The sequence below is a fragment of the Akebia trifoliata genome, chromosome 14 (genome assembly GCF_017979445.1).
Source record: "Akebia trifoliata isolate Shusen 1 chromosome 14, ASM1797944v1, whole genome shotgun sequence".
NCBI classification, from domain to species: domain Eukaryota; kingdom Viridiplantae; phylum Streptophyta; class Magnoliopsida; order Ranunculales; family Lardizabalaceae; genus Akebia; species Akebia trifoliata.
In genome coordinates this window covers 12201446-12226037 of record NC_141388.1, presented here as the reverse complement: position 1 = coordinate 12226037, position 24592 = coordinate 12201446, and the positions used below count along the sequence as shown (strand labels likewise).

The 24592-nt window shown below is 33.9% G+C and overlaps 1 protein-coding gene across 1 annotated transcript; it reads right to left on the bottom strand.

The window, feature by feature from the left end:
* Window positions 1–10532: 10532 nt before the first annotated feature.
* Window positions 10533–22583, bottom strand: LOC147386307 (uncharacterized). The gene is made up of 11 exons (XM_086424192.1): window positions 22329–22583; window positions 18319–18378; window positions 13376–16228; window positions 13150–13279; window positions 12971–13059; window positions 12617–12861; window positions 12390–12476; window positions 12179–12278; window positions 11795–12002; window positions 11537–11678; window positions 10533–11183 (listed from the first exon to the last, which is right to left on the bottom strand). Exons 3-11 carry the CDS (start codon window positions 16049–16051, stop codon window positions 11135–11137), a joined length of 3726 nt encoding a protein of 1241 aa, XP_086280318.1. The 5' UTR covers window positions 16052–16228; window positions 18319–18378; window positions 22329–22583; the 3' UTR covers window positions 10533–11134.
* Window positions 22584–24592: the final 2009 nt, after the last annotated feature.

Sequence of the window (24592 nt, the reverse complement as noted above, 5' to 3'; positions counted from 1 at the left end):
CATAACAAGTTCACTGGTAAAGATAAAGATGAATAACCCGGATTCCAGTTGTGACTCCACTCTCATACGCGTCCCATACCACGTATGAGCTTGGAGGTCCTTACCGTACATCCCAGGATAGTACACCACTCCGGATGATATGACGCACTATCCCTTCAGGCATTCACAAACTCTTTAACAGCTCACAAAATAGCTACATATATATGTCATTTTCATTTGAAAATAAAAGAGAAATTAACAATACAAAGTTGGGAATGGATATTTAGTTTCCTACCATGCAAGTGTGGCCACCCCGCCTAAAATAAATAACATAATGAAAACGTAAACAGCGCCTCGCGCTAATAGAAATTTAAATAAACATGCAACCAACAATATTATCCCTGGATATCTATTCACCAACCTATACACAACAGAACAACGTAAAATGCAGACATCACCCCTCGAGTGTGACTCTGACATTTTATCGTTTCATACCTTTTTCTCTTTTTTCGATTTTTACAGTTTTCAATCTCTTCAATAAAATATACATTTTCTGATATTCATCAACTCAATATGAGTTCATTGAATATTAAATCACATTTTCCAACTGAAGAATTTATTTTTATCAATAATATTTAAAAAAATATAATTTTTTTTTATCAAAACAGGGTCCGAGCAGTGCACAAGACCCAATTGATGAAAATAACCTGTTAAAATAACCTACCCACGTATAATTTGTTAAAAATATAATTAAACATATCAAACATGCAATTTCTGGCATGAATTTTTAAATAACAAAAGAATTCTATATTTTGGAAATACATCGAAATTTTTTCAATAAAATCCTAAATGCAATTTTCACAATCTACGATTACTAATAGAAATTGAAAGTTCCTTACAATCTCTAGACGAAATGATCAAAGCATGTGCGCGAAAATCGAAGATATCAGCACGAAAATCGAGATAGACCGAACTTCGAAGCGGCTGATTTTTGAAATCGGGTTTCGAAGATCTCGATGTGCTCATCTCTTCTCCCTTCTACGGCGAAAGACGGTTTGACCCCAAAACGGATGAAATCCGAGGTCGAAGTTACGAAATCTACGTATATACGTACAGCTGATTTTTGACGATACATCCACTTAAATGTTTTTAATGAAATGAAAGTGACTTTCCTATGTGTACACCTTCATAAAGTAAAAGAAAATTTTAAAAATATTTTTTGATAAAAATTTACAAAAATCAGTGGGTACATTACTTTGGGTTAATGGAACCAGCAACAAGCTGAAAATTACGGATTTGTTCGCGATTTTGTTATTTCGTTGTGGGAGTTAAAAATTTTTTGTTTGTTTGCTAAATCACTAAAAACTAATGAATAATTGAAGTTCTAACCACTTAAAACATCATCAATATTTCAATGAAACGAAATCTAATCAATAGAAACCTAAAACTACGCTTAAATCAAATCGGACATACGTGAACTTCGTCAATTTATCGATAAGAGAAAAATATAAGGATAATATCATCAATCAAGATTATTTTCTATGAAATTTTTTGTATAACTAGAGTGTAGAAGGGAAGACATCTTATATCGGGTTATTTTCGACGGTTGATCGAAGTTAAAAATCGCCTTCGGTTGATCATAGAATTTTCTTGCAACGAAAATCAAATTTATTTATGTTCACATGTAATCCTTGACGAAGTGAGCGACTTTCTTTCTTGCGGTAAGACTTGGATCGTTCTCGTTTGATATAGATCTGAGTTGCAAAGATTGGAAAAAAATAGGGTTGAGTTTTTTTCTTTTTAGAGAAATAAGAAATATCATATTTTTCTTTAGGTTTCTGATATTTATACTTAAGTGGGGACGTAAGTGTCATTTCAAAAATTATTCTTTCCGAATGTTGATTTGGACATTCTTATGTTTTATTTTGGGTGATTTTTCGACACAAATCTAATAGTGAAATTGACTTGCTCAAATTATGTCTTTCAATTAAATTTTTACCTATTGGGTAAAAGTTGACACGAAACTCGATGATTCGATAACGTTTTCGTCCGACTCTTGATTAAAACATGATTACAGGTTAAAGTATGTTTTTATATCCTTTTGAATCTATTAGTGAAGTTAGTTTACCTCAAATATTTGAAATTAAGGATCCATACTTTTAAATCAACGTCAAAATCTATAATTTTTTCTTCGAGATGTGCATTAAAAATTTCAAGTCATTACTGAGTGTGCAAATCATAGTTGTTTCATTGTTCTTGTGGGTTGAAATACTACTATCACAAGAAGGAGATCGTTATATCCTGGGAGACAATCGCCAAAGACCGTGTGTAGGGCAAATATTGTCTTAAAGACTTAGAATCAAACTCTAGTCTCAGTCTGATACATTTTTTTTTTCTGTTTTTTCGTATACATCACTGTAAATAATTCAGTTTTCATTGGGTAGTGTTTACTTACTTCTTCAATAGAGAAAGTATACTGTCATATTTAATAAAAATAACATATATTGGATGATTGAAGGATAGCCACATCACATAGCCACAAAATTTGTTTCGTTAAAAAATTGGAGGTCTTGGACCGTCCATCTTCAAAGCGTTCATCAAACTCAAAGAATTCTATTGTTTTCAAATCTGATCTACACCATGATCCATAAAATGTAGAGTTGTTTGATTTTGTTTTCAAGATTTCAATCTCTACTAATTAAAAGGCACTATATTGAACTACAGGGAAGCCGCACTACAGAGGATCCACTCCTGCTAACTAATGGGTGCACTTGGTTGCTTTGTTTATTGAAGTTTTATTTAAAAAAATTCAAAATGTTTTGCTTGTTTGTTAAGCACCTCCATATTGGATTCCCAACTTTTATTGAAAATGAGGAATGGATTATTTCAGCCAAAAGAAAGTATTTCGTATCTATCTTTGATTTCCTTCACAAATACATAGGGAACATATTCTACTTTTTATAAAACCTATTCTACTCTTACTTATAAAACATCAATCTTTCCAATCAAATTATATAGATATGATGTAGATGGCCATTCTTTACTTTCGAGGGAGGGCCACCACCCATGCTTTCTCCTAAGACCTTCTTTTCTTGTCTCCTTTAATATCTATTTCTCTCTTCCTTTCGCTTTCCCTCTCCTCTCCTGAAAGTTATTTTATTTTAAGATTTTCTAAGAAACCTCAGGAGAAGATTGGGACAATTGGTGTTTCATAAGTCTTAATTTTGTAGGGGTATAATTTTATAAATTGGTGTATTATAAGTAACTATTACATAAAACTTATCTTTTATCTTCTACATTATAGAATTAAATCTAATAATTAAGCTTTAAATATGAGGCAAACCCATTGATCTAGAAAGTTCACTTCGAAGGGCCCACAATCACAAGCCCCTAGTTAATACCATGTTTTGTGGTTGTGGTGACTTTTACACAAGATAATATTCCATTTCTTGCTTTTTTATGTGTGAGACAACTAACATGGCTTGGACTGAGGACCTTTGAAGAGAAGTTTTGATTACCTACTTCAGTACTACAGGGCAGAGTTGGAAAGCTTTTTCATGTTACCACTTTTTCCTACACTGGGCAATAAGTTGACAAGTTGGAGTGTTGTTCTATGCATATTTGCCTTCAACTTAATAAAATATCAAATCTTGGAAATCTAAGACCAAAGCCCGTAACACTGTGCGTTGGGATGAAAAAAAAAAAAAATCGAATTTCTGAAAATAAAGATAGAAGCCATGGTTAAAAAGAGTAGTGTTCTTCTGGGATTAACCATCGTTATTGCATAGATATATTCTTCTTGTGTGACTTATTTATTTGGATTTCAAGTTTTATTGTTAGAAAACAAGATTAACTTTGGATAATTATTACCCGATATACACCTCCATTTTTTAGTGAATATTTAATACGTTAATGATTTTTTGACTCGAAAATTTTCACTTGATTTGTACTCAACTGACGTGACGAGAGTGCCGAACCGTTAATCGATTCAACATTATCTTCAATCCATCATTTTCAACTTTCACTTAGTTCTTTGTAGAAAATCCTTGATTTTTCATTAAAAATATCGTGGATTTATAGTTCCCTAAAAATTATGTCTTATTTTGAGGTTTGAATGGTGAAATAAATAGAATCTCTAAGGTTGTAGATGATTGCTTTTGAGGAAAAAAATCAAATAAGGGGATTCAGGTCATTTTATAAGACGTGTTATCAGATCTGTTCTCCTCATAGGACTTTTTTGCTTTATTAATGAAATCTACAACTTGTCACCATATATTACATTATTGGCAATTCACAACGTGAAGGATCCATTTATATACCATCAATGGATCATGAAGAAGAAAAAAAAAATTCTGTATAATTTCCATCCAATGGGAGAAGTAGGACTGTCAAGGAATTGGGTTTGGAATTATTAGATAGTCGAAAACTGATCCAATAACAATCGGATCCATTTGGGTCATTAGAGTTTAGGTCAATATGGAAATGGTCCCATAATAAATATTAGATTGGGTCTCAACACTTAGATCCAAATTCGATCCAATATGAGCATGTTGATACAAAACCAGTTTGACATCTTATGACCAATCAACCAATCGTTTATTGGATTTTCCAACTTCTATCCAGGCCAAAATTATCTCTGTCATCATCATCTTATACTAAAGATTTGGGTCTGATTGAATGAATTTTGTTCCTCCATTCCACTCTATACAAAGTCGTGCCTTTCGGACCAACGGGTCAAGGTGAATATTATAGGTGACGTGCCAATCAAAATTGTTTGATCACTTAGATTTATCTTCAATAAACCATATTTCAAAGACTCAATACTTTGTAGTACATTAGGCTACAACTGGTACAGCTTGAGAAAAAAGACTTGTAACTAATCCTCCTCTGCAATAATAATGGTAGTTGTTATTACTTATTATGTATTATTATAATTAATGGTCCCAATTATGAATTGCATATAAAAAGTGCCAAACAACTACAAGCATGACCAAAAGGCAAAGAATGTCAAGATGGGGACCAAATATGGGTCCAATTATGATTCAACTTAACTAGTAAATTGATTTGGCTACTTTTAAACATGCCAATTAACTATTAAGTATGGACTGTCATGATAAGAACCATTGGATGAAAAGAAGAGGAAGAAAGCAACTTCACTGACATGAAATTCGACTACTCTCCTAACCCTTCTTAATGGCACACCTATTTAGGGGAGAAGAGCTCCTCCCATGATATTTGATGGCATATATATATTCGGACGCCTTAAAAGAGAGTCAAATCTTGTGCCAAACAATTTTCAAAATAGGGGTTGAAAATTTCAGAGTGAGCTGATTTTCGGTGAGGATGTAGAGATCATCCTCACAAAAAATCAACTCATTATGAAACTTCTAACCTTAGTTGACAAGTTGAAGAATTGTAATTGTGGATCATTCGTTTTTTGTAAATCACTTTTAATAGGGTTAGAAGTTTCGGAATGGGCTGATTTTTGGCGAGAACAATCTCTATTGATAGGGGTTAGGAGTTTCAGAATAGGCTGGTTTTTGGTGAGAATGATCCCTTCATCATAGAGATCGTCCTTACGAAGAAAAAAAAATCAACTCATTCTGAAATTTCTAACCCATACATTGAAAAAATATTTGGCTTTCTTCAGGGCCTCTAATCACCACCATATATATACTATTTCATATGGTCGCACGTCTTAATCTCACGGAAGTTTTCCAACATGCAATAGGATAAGTTAGGAGATAACCAAATTTCAAACATGCAACCAGGAGAAGCAAACTCTAGTAATTAATCATATCGTTAAGCCAACCTCTTGGGTGTAACTTTGATGTTGTACGTTCCATAGTTTAAGGATCTAGTCCATTAAACACTTTCTTTATTTAAAACTAAAAGACAATAATAAATATATTTTCAATGAATTAAAAAAAAATCAAAATTATGAGTATAGATGTCATGACCTAAATTCAAAACCCGTCTTCACTTACTATAATCTATTAATTCCTCTCTATCTTTGCTAGTGGAGATCCCAACAAGTCTCTTTCTTTGGTCCAGCGAGTCTGAGAGCTTCTTTGTCAACTCGAGAACAGTTGCAATCATAAGTAAGTGATTGATTGATTGTGGGCCATCCACATGAAAGTATAAATGAAAAGGGCGAACGCAAACAACAAATACAAGTGTTTCTTAATTGCAACTATATAGTTGCTTGTGGTGGGACAGAAAATAAATAAATATGAGCTCATCCATATATTAAATATCCACACCAACACCACTATATAATAGTTGCGGTTGAGTTAGTTTAGGACTGTTATAACTTTTTAATAACATTATCTCAGATAAAATATATAATAGATTAAAATTAGGGGTGTCAATGGATAGTCGAAAATTCGAATCTGATTCGAATTCAAATTCGAAAAATCAGATATTATCTGAAAATTTTGAATATTGGATTCGAATTCAGATAATTTTATATATTCAATACGGATTCGGATATTAACATTTCGAATCCGGTAATATCCGATTCGAAATAATATATGTTATATATTATTTTATTTGATTAATTTATTATATAAATAATATAATATATAATAATAATTTTTTAAATAAAAAATTAGTTGGATAAGGAAAAATTATGTTTATATATATATATATATATATATATATAATATATATATATATATATATATATATATATATAAATTATTCGAATTTAATTGGATATTATTCGATATCCGATAAGATAATCGGATTCGAATTCAGATAGATTTTTAGAACATCCGTAGATTCAAATTCGGATTATATATACATATATATATATATATATATATATATATATATATATATATATATATATATATATATATAGGGAAATGTTCAGCACCCTAAGTTTTACCACACACTTTAACAAACGTTTTTTGTCCTACATGGGTTAGAAGTTTTGGAATGAGCTAATTTTTGGTGAGGATGATCTCTATGATTAGAAGATCATCCTCCCCAAAAATCAGCCCATTCCGAAATGTTTAGCCCCATGTTTACACGTTGAAAAATCGTGGACCGTCCATTTTTTGTAAATCAATTTTGATGGGGTTAGAAGTTTTGGAATGAGCTGATTTTTGGTGAGGATGATCTCCTCACCATAGAGATCATCCTCACCAAAAATCAGCTCATTCCGAAACTTCTAATCCATGTAAGACAAAACGCGTTTGTTAAAGTGTGTGGTAAAACTAAGGGTGGCGAACGGGACCCATATATATATATATATATATATATATAGGGTCCCGTTCAGCACCCTAAGTTTTACCACACACTTTAACAAACGTGTTTTGTCTTACATAGGTTAGAAGTTTTGGAATGGGCTGATTTTTGGTGAGGATGATCTCTATGGTGAGGAGATCATCCTCACCAAAAATCAGCTCATTCCAAAACTTCTAACCCCATCAAAAATGGTTTACAAAAAATGGACGGTCCACAATTTTTCAACGTGTAAACATGGGGCTAAACATTTTGGAATGGGCTGATTTTTGGGGAGGAAGATCTTCTAATCATAGAGATCATCCTCACCAAAAATCAGCCAATTCCAAAACTTCTAACCCATGTAGGACAAAAAACGTTTGTTAAAGTGTGTGGTAAAACTTAGGGTGCTGAACATTTCCCATATATATATATATATATATGGGAGGCGTTCGGAGCCATCTGTTTTAACAGTTGTTTTAACAAAAGAAGCTCCATCGTTGGATTTTGAGGCGTTGGACGGTCGAGATTGAATTAAATAGCATATACGTTTAACTTATAAATTTATGGACTTTTTACAGCGCCATCCCTCATTTTTGGGCTTATTAGTGCCACCTCCCTGGTACAATTACAACCTAAGAGTGAAAAAGAACAGAGAGTTCTCGTCTGTTCTCTTAACAGCTGAAACCCTCAAACCTACCTCTCTCTCTCTCTCTCTCTCTGACGTAATAATTAATAATTAAAAAATAAAAATTAAAGATAATTTCAGACTCTTTATCACACCATGAACATGGTTCAAAAGAATACACAACAAACCTTAAAAGAAACAGAACAAGAACCAGACCCATTAGAGCTTGTCAATTCTGAGCATGGCCATGGGTTCATTTCAAGAGCAGTACCACTAACATCAGAACACTTCCATGGAGAAGATGTTACCGGTCCAGCCACACCGTGAAGCTTAATATTGGAGAGACAAATCCCCGTAAAAGGTGAGTTCTTCAGCCCTTGTATCGAGCCCGGTTGCTGAACCTTCTCACCCCACACATTTCGAATTATAACACCCTTAACGACAGGTAGAGCATTCGGATCAAATTTGTCATCCGGGTGGTCTCCAACATCCCCAGCAATCCGTATTCCTTTCCGAGTATTTTCCATGTACACATTTGAGAATGTAATATTTCTTATTAAACCTCCCCTACCAATGTTTTTCTTCAAATGGATCGAGGGTTTCAGCGGAGCGAGCGAGCGAGAGAGAGAGAGAGAGAGAGAGAGAGAGAGAGAGAGAGGTTTGAGGGTTTCAGCTGTTAGAGAGTACAGACGAGAACGAACTCTCTGTTCTTTTTCACTCTCAAGTTGTAATTGTACCAGGGAGGTGGCACTAATAAGCTCACAAATGAGGGATGGCGCTGTAAAAAGTCTATAAATTTATAAGTTAAACGTATATACTATTTAATTCAATCTCGACCGTCCAACGCCTCAAAATCCAACGATGGAGCTTCTTTTGTTAAAACAACTGTTAAAACAGATGGCTCCGAACGCCTCCCTATATATATATATATATATAGAACAGCGTTCCTAAGACTCATATTGGGACTCACATTGCGACACACCGTTTTGTCTTATATGGGCAAAAATATTTGGAATGGGCTGATTTTTTGTGAGGATGATCTCTATGGTGAGGAGATCATCCTTGTCAAAAATCAGCTCATTATGAAACTTCTAGACCGTCCAATTTTTGTTGAAAAATTATAGACCGTCCAATTTTTGTAAATCAATTTTGATGGGGTTAGAAGTTTTGGAATGAGATGATTTTTTGCCAGGATGATCCCCTCATCACAGAGATCATCCTCACAAAAAATGAGCTCATTCCAAACATTTTTGCCCATATAAGACAAAACGGTGTGTCGCAATGTGAGTCTCAATATGAGTCTTAGGAACGTGACCCATATATATATATATATATATATATAATCCGAATTTAATTGGATATTATCCGATATCCGATAAGATAATCGGATTCAAATTCGGATAGAGTTTTAGAACATCCGTCGGATTTGAATTCGGACTCGGATTCGGATCCAGATATTGTTGTATCCAAACCAATAAGCATCTGTTGACAGCCCTAATTAAAATAACTCAAAAATTGAAATTAATAACAACAAACAAAAAACCTTATAAATTATAAAGCTTCTGTTGAGGTTACTTTAGCATTGATGGAGCCAACTTCATATCAATAAGTCTGTGGATTGGAATGAATTTAATGACATGCATTTTTCTTAGAGAGCTGCTATTGGCACCCCAACTTTTACTTATTGCACCCTAATTGAAAGAAAGAAAATAAGTGAATGATTGAGAATAAGCAAAAGTTGGGGTGCCAATAGAAGAGCTCTCATTTGTTTTTTTATGCTAGAGTTCTAACTTTTGGGTTTAGGATTTTATATGAACTTAATCATAATTGTAAAGACCTACTGAAATTGGTTGAACTGAGTGTTATAATGTTGAGATAATGAGATTATAACTTGAGCCAAACCTTGGTCATGTTTGAAGAGTATGTGTTTTTTTCTTCTTTAATTTGGGGGGTGAGGTGATAAATAATTTAAGAAATTGACTTGTAATAAGTAAAATTTGGGGTGCCTATAGCAGCTCTCATTTTATTTATTTATTTATTATAGCATGAGATCCCAAGAGGGGAAAATAAAAAAACCCTCAAATGTTATGACCCCACACCCACCCCAAAATGCTACTTGCCATACTTTTTGTCTACTGATCCACGGACATTAGGCCCATTCTTTGGTACCCCTAAACACCAAAATCAGCCTGATTAGCCCATTTTTATTATGGGCTTCAAATCCAATATTTATACCCATGGGCCCGATCCGTGATTAAAGATGGTCTCACAAGAACTTGTCAGATATGGGCTCAGAATTCCAAGGGTAAATGAACTATTTAGAAGAAGAATTGCCACGTGTCACTTTGGAATATAAGCACATTAGCATTCAATAAAAGCAGAAGACTCAGATTCTATAACTAGTTTTTGCATTATTATTATGTCTGCAACCAAACAACCCTCCTTCTCTCATAAAATGTTACATATTAAGGAAACTCTTGAATTTCATTCTCTTGGGACTTGTTTCATTAAAACCTTTTCATGCAACCTTAAAAATGTAAAAAATGTGAGCTACCTTAATTATCCATAATCAATATTTGATTGAATCTCCAAAGCATTAAATTCCTCATTTGTCGTTCGTGTCTTATACGATTGCAATTCTTGGGAAAATGGTCAGCAATCATACACCTGAAAATTGCATTTTCAGGGAAAATTATTTTCCGTGGACGATAATACAGACTAATTTATTTATTTTTAATGTTCTTGGAGGTGAAACAACTTCCATTTTGGATTTGGACAATAAATACAACAAGAACATTAATCAAAATAAACACAACAATAAGAATCTGGCACTTCATCAATATCACAAACATGCTTATTTTCAAATTTTATTCGAAACCTCATTTGCATAAGATAAACTCAACATATCTACAGTTCCCTCCCAAATTAAGATAAAGATAACAATACTAATTTACTGCATTCAAACAAAAATAAAAAAATAAAAAGGTTAAAAGTGACGTGCTTGACTGATCATGTACACATATCATCCGGTCTTGGTTTTTTTGGCTTGAACAGAACGACGCCCACAAATCAAAATTTCAGTTGTCTTCGCTAGTATCACCATTGTCTGAGTCTCCATTGCAGTATACATCTGAGTCTTTATTAAACTTAAAGAAAACATACGCAAATAATGAGCTCTTATTGACCAATATTTATGTCGACCGTGGTACTTGTATCAGCCCTGACCGAGGCTCCCATCTTTCCTTATTCCCATCTTTGTTCCATAAGAACATAAACCATTTTCCATGTATACATATCTCACCATTGTCCTGGGATCCAATCGGGGTCATCAGCCATTTTACGTGACCTGTGGACATGAAATAATGATGTGCAATCTTGGAAAAAACATAATAATAATAAAAAAAAAAAGTAGCTTTAAATTAGTATGAGGTTCCATATGAAAGGGAATTTGTAGTATAATGTTAAGAGTTTCCAATCCATCTGTGTGTTTTAAAGGATACAAAATCCAAATTTAGGAATTTTTTTGAAACAGATTGGATAGATTGGGTCTGATATGACATGGGTAAGATCCAGATTGAAGGCCTGGGTCTGCTTCGATCCTAACTATCAGGCTTGAAATGGGGCAAAGTCTATAACAATTTCCTCAATACTATTAGATTTTAAGAGAAGAAAGAAACAGAATGAAAAGGGAGAACATACTTCTTCAATGGTATTTGCTCGACAACTTGACTTTGTTCGATTTCTTCTTCTTCTCGAGTTACTTCAGAAGCCACACTCGACATGTCCATTTCGTTATTCTCATCACTTTGATTGAGCACATCTCCAAGTATATTTCGGCCTCCTACAAAACGGGAAGAATAACGAGAGAATAAGCACATACCCAATTAAAATTCGAAAGAAAATGTATTTTTTTCATATTTGTTTCATTTTTGAGGGGGATGGGAAAGTGACACATGCCGGTTGATTCAATTGATGTTCTAGTAGGCATCATCGTCAAGATTTTCTGGCACATTGTGGTGTCTTGGAAGTCCAAGAAAGTATACTTGAGAAACTCCAATCTTTCTTTACTTGTCATCTTGGAGAATCCAAATGATGTGGTCCATGTGTGTAACACTTGTGGAACAGCAGGCAAAATCAGCCTCTCCACGCCAAACTCTGCAAGCTTCTGATCAACAAAACATAGAAACTACATAGTGAGAAAGCTGTAATTCAACCAAGGAGATAATTTTAGGCAAAAATGGTCCCGATTTAGGACCGTTTTAACCATCCATTCTTTGTTTATTTTAAATCATTCTCATTCCTAAATATTGAATATCATGGTGAATATGTTTAGAAAATTACCCTTTCAAGAAAATCCATTAATATGCGGCACATTCCTCGGCAACGATATTGGAATCGAGTAGCAACAAGAGGTACTTCTGCCACCTTTTCACCATATACCCTGAGAAGAGAAGAATCAAGTTTTCAGAATACCATTACATAGGAGATGATGAGAAGAAAAGAGAAAAAAAAACCATTTCATGAATAAGATTTACGACACAGTAGAACATACCTAACTGTGGCCACAGAGATCAGTTCATCGTCCCTCTCTAACAGGACAGTGTAGAATCCCCAAAAGTTCAGCCGATTCAGCTCCGACCTTCAAAGTTCGTAGTAATATAAGCATCGGACATAGAGGCAACAATACGTAAATAAAGTGCCACTAAAAAATACAAGAAATTTAAGCTCAGACAAAGAGGTGTCATGAAGGTTTCTGGTATTAGAAAATAAGAATCTTACCACTTATTAAAAAGAACATTTTCAATGAGATCTATCTTGGTATATTGTTCTTTAATAGGCTTGAAAGACTCGTGCATCACACCAAGTGCTACATTGAGTTTATTGTGATGCTCTACTCTGGTCTCACTCTCGGATGCCACGAGATTGTGGTAATCATCTTTTGAGGCTTTCAAAATGGTCCATGATAAATTATCCACACCCACCAAAATTGGTTTCCCCAAAAGTTTATGGAGACCAACAAAAATCTGCAATAACGAAGAAAATCATTGATCAATGAATAAGATCAAGATCAGAGAGATTCATCAAAAATATGTTAAACCCAAACAAAAAAAGAAAAAGAAAAAAGTAAAGTACCTCTTCACATTTTTCACTGCAAAACCAATTTCCTTTTGGACAGCTTTCCAGCTCCGTTGCTCCTCTTTGCCTAATGCAACCGACATGATCTACATAAAATTGGGCAGAAGTATATTTAGACATTTTAACACAAAATACATATAATTTAGCTACTAAATATAGATGAGAGTTATACTCACATTCACGCTCGCATTGATCACAATATAAAATCGTCTTCCCTGTGAACCGTTGGGTGTCTCCGTTAAATTCGCTCTGGTCACATATACCACATCGACAAGATGGGCAGAACCATTGTCCTTCTGGCAAAGCCTACAACCAACAAGAGATTTCAATTAGTCCAACAGTAAAATTTAAAAATCTTTTGAATAAATTAAAATGTCAAACAACAAAAAACAAGGAGCCCACCTTCAAACCAAGGCAGCTTAAATGAAATGCGGACGGGCATTGATCACAAAGTAATAATTTACCCCCATAGTGACATACGGAGCATATGTCGTCCGTCTTGTTGCAAGGCTGATTTCTCTTGATTCTCCCACGGGATTCTAATGCAAATCTGTCTGCCTTATTATCATGTAACATTTGTTTCTGGCATTGCAACAAAGATCTTCCATCTTCCAAAAAAATATTGGCAGCCGGTTGGCGAGAAGTGACACCCGTATGAGCTTCAAATTTAGTGAGACCAAAAACCTTATGACAACAATTGCATCTAATTCCTCCATGCGTTATCCGACCTTCGGCCAACTTACGATGATCATTTCTACCCTTGTAGTAAACCTTTGCTCTTGGCAACACCACATTATTGTCTATCAAACAAGAAAGAACAGTTCGAGGCATTTGGTGCATAGGAGTCGCTACAAGGATCTGTCGTACTCTTTTGCTTGATCGCATCACCCGGGTTTGCTTGTTTCCATCTAGTTGTTTGACTGGAGCTCCAAATGGTTTTCGTTTTTTTGGTTGCTGAGAGGTTGCATTGTGGCCCAACACCGACCTTTTTTCATCTTGGCTACTCTGTGAAAGGGCATTTGTTTGATTTCGATTTAAATTGAATGCAAGAGGAAAGGAATTGTTGACTTGTACATTATCAAATTCAGGAAGTTCTCTTGACTGTGATGAACCATATAACTCTATACCACCCTTTTTATACTGCCCATGTATCGGTCCCATATTCCCCAAAAATTCTCCTTCTTCAATATATGCCTTGCAAGCTGTTACAAGAGAAATATAGTTCTTCCCTTTCGGTGAAGTATAACGTAATTCTTGCCGAGTATGCTTCTGAGTATACCAGAAATTCCATCCAACAGCCAAGAGATGTTTTTTTGCTCTTAAAATCAAAAGGCTAGCAGCAGCACCTTTTGGCCGCCTTCCGTCAGACGCTACATTGTACCAATCTATCACAGCTTGAGGGCAATATTCAGCTGCAATGACCGTTACCTCCGAAGCAGAATCCTTGGGTTTTACGTCCCTTTCAGGAAGATCCAAAGCCGGAGTTTCTGAACACGTGGAAGAAGCTACATTAATGGGTACTACTTTCCTTTGGTGTCGCCCGACATCTTCCTCAACATTGGAATCCAATAGTTCATCAATTACATTTACATTAACTGAACTTTGGTGACCATTTTGGGGGCTTTGTGATTGAATCTTTGCCCTGTTTTCTGTCAAATATTCAGAAACCTTTCGAATAGAATACATGGTCTGTCTCCCATCAGGTGAGATATAACGGAATCTTTGAATTTTGGTTTCATCCTTCTTAAGCTCAATCTTCCAGCCTACATTTAAGAGATTAATCCTAGTCCTTAATAGTACACTATAATGACCGTTATCTTTTGATTTTCTTCTATGAGACCTCGATTGTAAGCAGTTTATTAGTGCATCAGGGCAGTATTTGGCTCCTCCAGGAAGTTTTTCGGGGCCTACTATAGGTAGCCAAGTTCCTTTTCTTCTTGGTGTTGGATCATCTCCATTTCTTAGACCATTTGTAGTATCTCGAACACCAATTCCTTGAGCCTCATCAGAGAGCGAAAAATTACCAAAAGCTCCGCTAGAACTCAAATCATTCGAACACCCATGACTCTTCGCAGCATCTAGAACAGCTCCTCCCGCTTCGTGAACCTCAATTTCTTGGCCCACATCTGAACTAATACAAGCAAATTTATCCCCATTAGAAGGTAAACCCGATAAAGCCCGAGGTTGAATGAATTCCCCATTATCGTCATGGGACCCATTCAAATTATCCAATTCATCGTCGCCCATGGTTGAAATTGGAGTTGGGTCTGGATCAGTAGGCAGCACCTCAGTATCCAAGACGTAACGGCTGAAGTTTAGAATATTATTCCAGCTATTATAATCCTTCATCCCAAGATCATTTGACGACTCATCATTCCCCGTGAGTGTAAGAGCACAAGAGTCCCAACAAGAAGGTAATTCTGAAACAGAACGATTTTGCTCATTTTGCAATATAAGCTGTGGAATAGAGTCCTCCTCTACTTCAGTCAAAGTAATCAAATCTGATTCGGGTTTCAAGAGAACATTTCCATCAAAATCAGCTGAAGCCAATAAAGTCTGGGTTTCCTCCTCTTGCCCTTTTGAAACAACCCCATTGGTTTCATTCCTCATTTCTTTTGATCCCTCGAGCAAATTCACCCCATCGCGAACACGGTCTGCAGTCAGCTTCATGTCACAGATAACCTCTAGTACCATAACATCCCAAAGTGATCGCTCACCACAAGTCCAATCAATTTTTCTCTTCTCAAATTCCTCTTTTGACCTCAAAATTTGCCAAACTTGTCTCACCGAAACATCTACCAACATCCCCTGCATATGTTCCTCAAGCAATTCAAGAAATAACCAATTCTTACGAGGCGTCCACTGCCCCGACACTTCATTCCAATCTTGGGTGATCCTTAGTTGCTCGACACTGATTGTTTTTTGATCATCCATATCTGGGAAGAAAATCAATCTTTCTTCGAAACCATCCTCGTAGTCGAAGATCACGCCTTCCCACCATGCCTCATTTAGATATGCATCTACACATAATCCATAATGTAGGACCCATTTACAGATAACTAACGGAGGAGGATGCATTGGTCTTATCAAACCTCGGTTGCACTTTGGGGATTTATCGTGGAAAACGACTCCTTCAATCGATTGAGTTAATTTCGCAGGTCCATCATCAAGAACATGTTCATATCTCACATGACAGGCAAAATTGTCGTGACCAGTGACGATTGCCGAATTCCAAGACCCATCAACACTTCTTACCTGAAATTCCAACATCCAAACATATAAAAAGGCTGATTATCAAAACATGCACCGAAAATTGAAAGATTTTCAAAATGACACTGTTCATTTTAATTCTGAAATTGATAATCTACCCTCTTTTCAGAATTAAAATATTTTTGTTAAAGTGGGGAAAAATTCACTGATTTATAAAATAGATTTTTATTTTTTTTATTTTTTATAACTGTTTTACTTAAATTTAAATGGGGAAAGTATTTACTTTGTTATAGAATAAAAAGAAATATTTTACAAACATGAAATCTGCTTAGTCCAATTTTTTGTTCTACTACCATTCTATACTCTATACATGACCCTATCTCACTCTAACAACTAAAAATGTGGAACATGGAATCTAAAGAGAATGATTTTCAAAGAAAGCACAAGTTATGCATCATGACATTTAGGAGAATAAAAGATTAATACATGAATTGATGATAAACAAATTAATGTTCATTAAACCATTAAACAAATTTTAAACCATTATAAAATTTGAACTTTTAACAATTTTTTAAATTAAAATTCCAACAAGGACCCCCTTGGACGAATTATGCATGGGAGGGGGTGTCTCAAATTAATTAAAAATTTAGGATTTCATTTAAAAAGAACAATAAATCTTTAGAATCCCACATTGTAAACTCCATAAGAAAATCTCAAGTTTTTTAGTTTCCCACAATACTACCTCCCAATGATTTTTTTTATTCAAATCACATGATTTGCCTTATAAGAAACTCAACCCACTTTGGACTCAAAGAAAGAAAAGTAAAAGGGCACCAAAACATCGGGAGGTCATGTGTACTTTTCCTTCAATTCTTTGAAGTTACCTGACTCTTCGAAGTTTTCGGGGTGTGTGTGTGTGTGTGTGTGTATGTGGTGGGTACAACAGTATTTTTCAATATAAAAAATTTGGTGATTTTAACATAGAGGTTTTGGTGAATATTTGAGATGCCCCTACACCTTTAAACTGAAGACATACCCCCTTGACCTTGTTCAACTCTCAGAGAATAACATGAAATGAAGTATACCCGTAGCTATAGGCTTAAGCTTCCCATTTTCTTTTGGCGGGAATTATTTGTTATACAGCGACAACAAATAACAGTCGTTAAAAACTGTGTATCTGTCGCTGTAAAAAATTTCCCACCTCTTTTTCCGAAAAAATTTACATATAACGACGGTAGTACCGTCACTGTAACATATAGCGACACCACCCTATAGAGATGGGTAGATTTGTCGTCGCTATATCATAGAACGATGGATTTATGGCCTATAATGACTGTTTTTCCGTCTCTATAGCCCTACTTTCTTATATTGACATCTAGCCAACAGCCCAAATCCTTACAATTTTACACTTAAAAAGTTGGCATCTTCAAACTGTTCAACATAATCTTGTCCAATTTGTCCAATTCATCAACAATATGCTAAAAGCTCAACGACAATCTATTTACTACATTGGTTCACCAAGGTTTGAAACATACATCCATGAGTTAGTGGATTTCAAATAGTATGCAACGTGGCATGTTTATATGTAACCCATTAACCCAATAATCAGAGAGACAACAGAAAGTTGAATAAATTCAAAATTAACAGGGAATAGGATTTCGAAGATGTACTTTCTTTTGCACAAAGGAAAGGACGTATCATTACAATGGTTTCAAATTTAGTTCAAACCAATCAGCTAGTCCTCCCATAAAATAAAATAAAACAAAATAATTTTCTTGGAAGGAAAAGAGAGCTATTGAGAATCTAGTTACTACTTAAACAAGCCTTAATTTTATGAACCCACTCCCATCACAGCATCTTTCCATAACCCAAAATCATAAAAATAATCCAAAAATAAATTACAATATGACGTTTCCTTCTTTAATATAAGCCAACAGAAAAAGTTAGAAATTCATCTAAAAGTAACAATATTTCCCTCATGAAATAAATAAGGCCCATAAAGTGCAAATATTAAGGGACACTGAATCAGCATAAATAAATATGTACAATGTACTGACACAAGAGTATTGTATCTATTTATCTTGAAAAGATTTTCATTATTAGTTTTTCAAAATTGTAACTTTTATACATGTTACCTTTGCTATCTTTCCCAATGCAAATAAAGGATCTATGGCTGTTGAAGAAGTGGTACCAACCTGAAAATAACCATGTCAGATTTCTCCCATCAGCCAAATTATCTACATATCACACACACACACACACACACACACACACACACACACACACACACACACACACACACACACCCACACGCACACGCACACGCACACGCACACACACACACACCACACACACACACACACACACACACACGCATACACACACACGCATACACAATAGGGATACTACTTCAAGATCTATAGGGAGCTCAATGTGAGTTAACATTTCATTGCATACTCCTTCAATTTGATGTATTTTTGGAATGATTTATGGCAAGGTGAGTGTCCTCTGCATGATACTTTTCCCTCTACTTATGCCCTATCCTATACCAAAGGCACCCTTGTTAAAGATTGCATTGCTCCAGACAATGACAATGGAGCATGGAATTTGGGTTGAACAGAAATTTGAAAATTGGGAGTTGGGAGTTGGGAGTTGGTAACTCAGTAGTTTTGCCACATTGCATACTATTTCAAGATGAAACATGTTTTATGGCATATTCCTTTATGTTGGTAGACAGATGTTAAAACATCCTCATTTCAACTAATTATTTGCCTGGAAGTAACTATTAGTCATACCATGCACATGGTTTGTAGGCAGGAGTGATTGAAGAGATGATAAATGATGCTGTTGATAGTGCATTGGATTCAAGGATATATGGGTCAATTCAATAATTTTTTTGGCCGAAAGTGGCAGGAAAACTTAACTTCCTCTAAGGGATGATTAGTACTACCCACAACAACACCACTCCTATTTTATTGCCACGTGACAAGTATTTTGAACCACTACTGACCCAAAAGGATCTGCACACACCAAAATTAAATCAGCCTGACTGGTAAACTAAGCCATTTGGAAGGATAAAATGGTCAAATAATAGGCCTTCTTTGGATGACTTGTTCATGCAAGATTATTAATGGATATTTCTAGCTTATTTTAAGAAGCATTTCTATGTAGTCTGGGTTGAATTTTTGGTAATTTTTGAATTTCCCTTTGTTTGAATTCCTATTGATTTGGACCTTGGACCCATTTTTTATTTTTATTTTTTTTGTGAATCTAGGTGTGTTCTTCATCTAAATTCTTCTTGATAATCACCAAAACCTTATCCCAAAAGTTTTAGATGGGTAGAAGGAATCCTGTTTTCCTTCAATTTTGTCTAGTCATGTCTTTTGTTAGAGTGTGTTCATATCATCTCTCTTTTTCTCAATCCATAACTCTTTCAGCCTTCCTCTCGATCTTTTAGAGGACTACTCATTCATTTTCACATTGGGTTTCAGTTCTAATTTTATCTTTTATTAGTTGTGCCTAATCTATGAACATTTTGTTTCATAATTAATCAACATTCAGATTCATAAAGCATATCCGGTCTTTCTATCGTCTTGTAAAATTTAATTTTAATTTTGATTGTATTGGGACTTTTTGGTTACATGACACTCTAGAAGCACATCTCCACTATAACCAACCAACTCTAATTTTATGGACAGTGTCCTCCTCAGTCTCTCCATTGTCATGATCTCATAGATAAAAGAACCATGGTGATGAAGAGGAATGTACCGATAAAAAAAATGGTTTCTTTGGGGTATTTCTTGGCGATTAATTTTTTATTGGACCTTCTTTTATACGTGTTTCATTACTAAGGTTGCTTAAAAAAAAAAAAAAACATGAAAATTCAATGGTGTTTTCTTCCTTGGTTTTATGACAGTGGTTGATGGGGATCATTGATATAAACCCTAAGAAGGTGTTTATGTGTTTAATGTTTTATTATCATGTTAGATGTCCTGGTTGGTCATTGTATATGTCTTCTATATGTTGAGCTTTGAAGACCCATTAAGGGTTGTCAGTCGTTGTAAGGTTAATCAATCAAACACTTATGCATGTTTAAAATAGAGGATAAATAATATTTAAAAATATATAAATTAAAAGAAATCAAAGAAAAACGAATCAATGTTATAACATAATGTGGAGAGTTTGATCCATGGGTTTATAATTATGGTAATGATTTTCTTGTTAATGGATAAAAGACCACTGTGGGTGTGATATATTTGTACTGTTTAACACAATTTCATGTGCCTTGAATGTTGATATTTGAGCATTATTTTGTTCCACCTATCTTGTTTTGTCTTCTATTAAGTTTAATTTATGGGGATGCTTTATCTTTTGAAATCCCAACGAGAGGAAGTACAAAATTTATGTGGGTATGGTCATCTATTATACAGGAGTTGGAAAATCATGTCTTCTTCTACAATTCACTGACAAACGGTTCCAACCAGTGCACGACTTAACCATTGGTGTTGAATTTGGGGTGAGCATGATCACAATTGATAGCAAGCCAATAAAGTTGCAAATATGGGATACGGTTTGTTTGCTTGCTCCTATTGTTTGTGGATTTGCCATATACAAAAGTTGGTTAAATGAATCATTGGACGATATCTTTTATGGGTTGTAGTTCAATGGCCTCATTATGATATTTTATACATTATTCCTTCGTTGGTCCTTCACCTTAGTTTTAAGGTATATATATAATCCTACTAAACTCAAAATCACAATATTTAATATCTACATCCCCTAGCACAAAGATTCCTAAAGAGTTCATTTGTAAAATAAGGTGAGAGGCCCATATATGATGTCAGATTAACCATCACATGGATTGTATGCCCAAGTGCCATGTGTCGTCAACTATGTGACACTAAGCACCATGAAGGCTCGAGAAACAGTCCATCGAGCAACTAAGTGCTAGTGGAAGCCACAAATACACCAACAAAACACTTGAAATACATGACGTAATTTTAGCAAGACATTCATCGTGCGTGGAAATTTTTAATGTCTGCGACACATTGCATTACCTCATTTGATGGTGTTGTTATTATGGGATATAATAGGAGGCAAGGTTTTATGGGCCCTGAAAATAAGCACTCATTGATGCTTCCATATAGAACACATTGGTGTTGATGTAACAAGGATACTCCTGTTAGAGACCATGTCATAAAACTAAATGTTCTGATAGGTGTCACAGCATGTTTTAACACCCATAAAGGCGCATTCTAACTCACATGACAAAAATCTTATGCTGAAGCTCTTTCTAACTTTCTCTATTATGTGACCCAGATGTCGTCACTCCCTCTACTTTTCCCCCATTTCGTTGTTACTCCAGTGCCTTTATTCCTTTTATCTCCCTCGACACAACAACTACTTAATGACGATCAACTTGATTTAGACAGAAGTTGGTGATAGGAACTGTTGCTTGCTAATATATAAATAACTCAACTGAATTCGAAATACAAAACAGAAATTAAACTAGCTAGTTATTCTTCTCTGCCTCTTCTCTGTAAGAGGTTCAGAATTTATAAACTAAATGACTAAACTGATTCCTACTCTTCTCCTCAATAGAAGGAGTGAGTTACTAACTCAACAACCTCACCTATAATCCAGGACTGACTCAACAACTTATCCCCCTAATAGGAAGGAGTTGACTCAACTAAACTAAGAGAAATGTGGGGAAACTTGTAGATCGTAACAGTTGGAGTCACCTCTCTCATATTATATCTGACTCATCCAACGTCTTCAAGGTCTTTATCCTAGTGGTTTTATTTTTACTACGTAGGTTCACCAAGGTTTCAAACAGAAACAACAAGGAAAATCCACACAATGTAACCAACAAACAAAAATCTATAATAAACAAACTTCTATTAGGAATTTGATCAAACACCACATGATTTGATCTTAAATCTTAAAAAGAATAAATTTCAATAACAATTTTGTATAAAAATCATACAACCAAAAAAACAAATTAAGAAACAACTTGATCATCCCTAATTAAGAAACAGATCGACCAAAATAGTACGAGAAATAAGTAAATTGAAGCAAAATCCAAACAATGTACCCAAGAAACAACATAAACGAATTAATTTGTGTGTTTGTGGAGAGAAAGTACTATGTTCAAAGGAGTAGCTTGTTCACGCCTTCGAGCAATCCAAAGTAACAGCTTGTTGTTGACGCCTTGGAGGAATCCAAATCCAATCCAAAATCCAAAATGAGAAAAAGAATAGGGTTTTGGAATATATTTATGCAGAAGATGATGGTTATAGAGTTTTGAAAGACGATGAAGAAGATGTTTTTTTGGAATATGTTTATGTTTCTTCGTGCGTGAATCAAGAGTCGTTCTGAATCGTGAACAAAGCGTCGTGAATCAAGATTCACTGGATCGTGAACCAATAGTAGTGAACGAAGAATCGTGAACAAAGCGTCGTGAATCAAGATTCGCTGGATCGTGAACCAATAGTAGTGAACGAAGAGTCGTTCTTCTGCATGCTTATGAGTAGTATTAATAATAATTATTTTTAAATTAATATTTTTTAAAGAAAAGGTAAGAAAAATATGGGTAAGGGCACGTATTAACAAATCCCAGAAAATTATTAATATTTTAGAAAGTTTCTATTGTCACACTAACTTTTGCTAATGCCACCCCCAAGATGTTTGCTAATTTTTTGATGATTTACATGAGAGATATTTAGGAAAACGTGCACAGCTTTTGTCTAACTATGATTTTGGTACATTGTCCATTCTATTTATGAAAACATATATGCATACATTGTTCAATTTTATGCATCTATGAACTCGTAAGTTTAAAAGTGATGAACTTACGAATTCGTAGACATGTAATAAAATTAAATTAATTACAATGAAAAGTGCATCAAAACCGAAATTTTGACATATTCAATGTACGATTTGGAGATTCACCCTTTACATTATTATAAATGATTTGAGATGGCATTAGCAAAAGTTGGTGTGGCAATAGAATCTTTTTATTTTTATTATAAAGTTGATGTACAAATTATTTCTAGATAAAATAGTACTTTAGAGTCCAACATGTTCCAAATTTTTTCTTCTGCAAATTTATTGTCGAAAAAAAATTAAATTAAATTATAATAAATAATAAAGTACAAAATTATTTTTCTTAAAAAAATTATATATACTATAACGATGAGTCTAACACATCCCAAATTTTCATTTTTAAAATTTATTTTTAATTAATATTATCATAAATAATAATGTCTATTTTTGAAAAATAATTTATATATTGGAGTAATTGATATCTCTTATGGTGATTGATTTGAAAATGAACAAGTTCTTATATGATTTTAGACCAATATGTTATTGAAGATCTTTTTAATAGTAGTAGATAACCAAATGTTGTGTAAATGTTATTCAAAAGGAAAGAAAAATAAGAATTTGTTGAATTTTAATTTGATTTGAAAAAGTATGATTTAGTTAATTTTAAATTAAAATAGTCCTTTTAAACCCAACAGAAATTTTGTTTTCGCAAATTTATTTTATAAATTAACTATATTATAATAAAATATACTCTAAGTTTTTTCAAAAAAAAATTTAATCAATCATTCTTTTAATTTAATTACTATTAAAAAAATCAATTTAAGGTTTTGTTTTTAGAGTAATGGTTCTCTTCGATGGACATATTCTTATATGATTTTGGACTGATCTCATAGTTCATGTATCTTAAATAATAAAAATTCAACATTAATAATTAAAAAGATCAAATATTTAAAAATAATGAAAATCAAATCAAAATATTAAAGAGAGGAAAATAATTAAATTAAAATTTGAAAACATTAAAAAAATATAATAAATAAATAAACATTAAAATTTAAAAATTTACAAAGAAAAATTATGTAAAAGAAAATAAAAAATTAACCAAAAGAGAAATAAAATAAAATTAACCAATCGATTGAGTTAATTTCGCAGGTCCATCATCAAGAACATGTTCATAACTCATGTGACGGGAAAAATTGTCGTGACCAGCAACGATTACCAAATTCCAAGACCCATCAACACTTCTTACTTGAAATTCCAACATCCAAACATGTAAAAAGGTTGATTATCAAAACATGCACCGAAAATTCAAAGATTGTCAAAACAGCATTGTTCATTTTAATTCCGAAATTGATAATCCACCTCTTTTCAGAATTAAAATATTTTTGTTAAAGTGGGGAAAAATTCACTGATTTATAAAATAGATTTAAAAAATAAAAAAAATAAAAAAACTGTTTTACTTAAATTTAAATGGGAAAGTATTTACTTTTTTATAGAATAAAAAGAAAAAAAAAATTCCACTTAAACGAAAGTATTTTAAGTCTAAAAATGGTAATTTACCATTTTAAATTTCGTCTACCTTTTTGG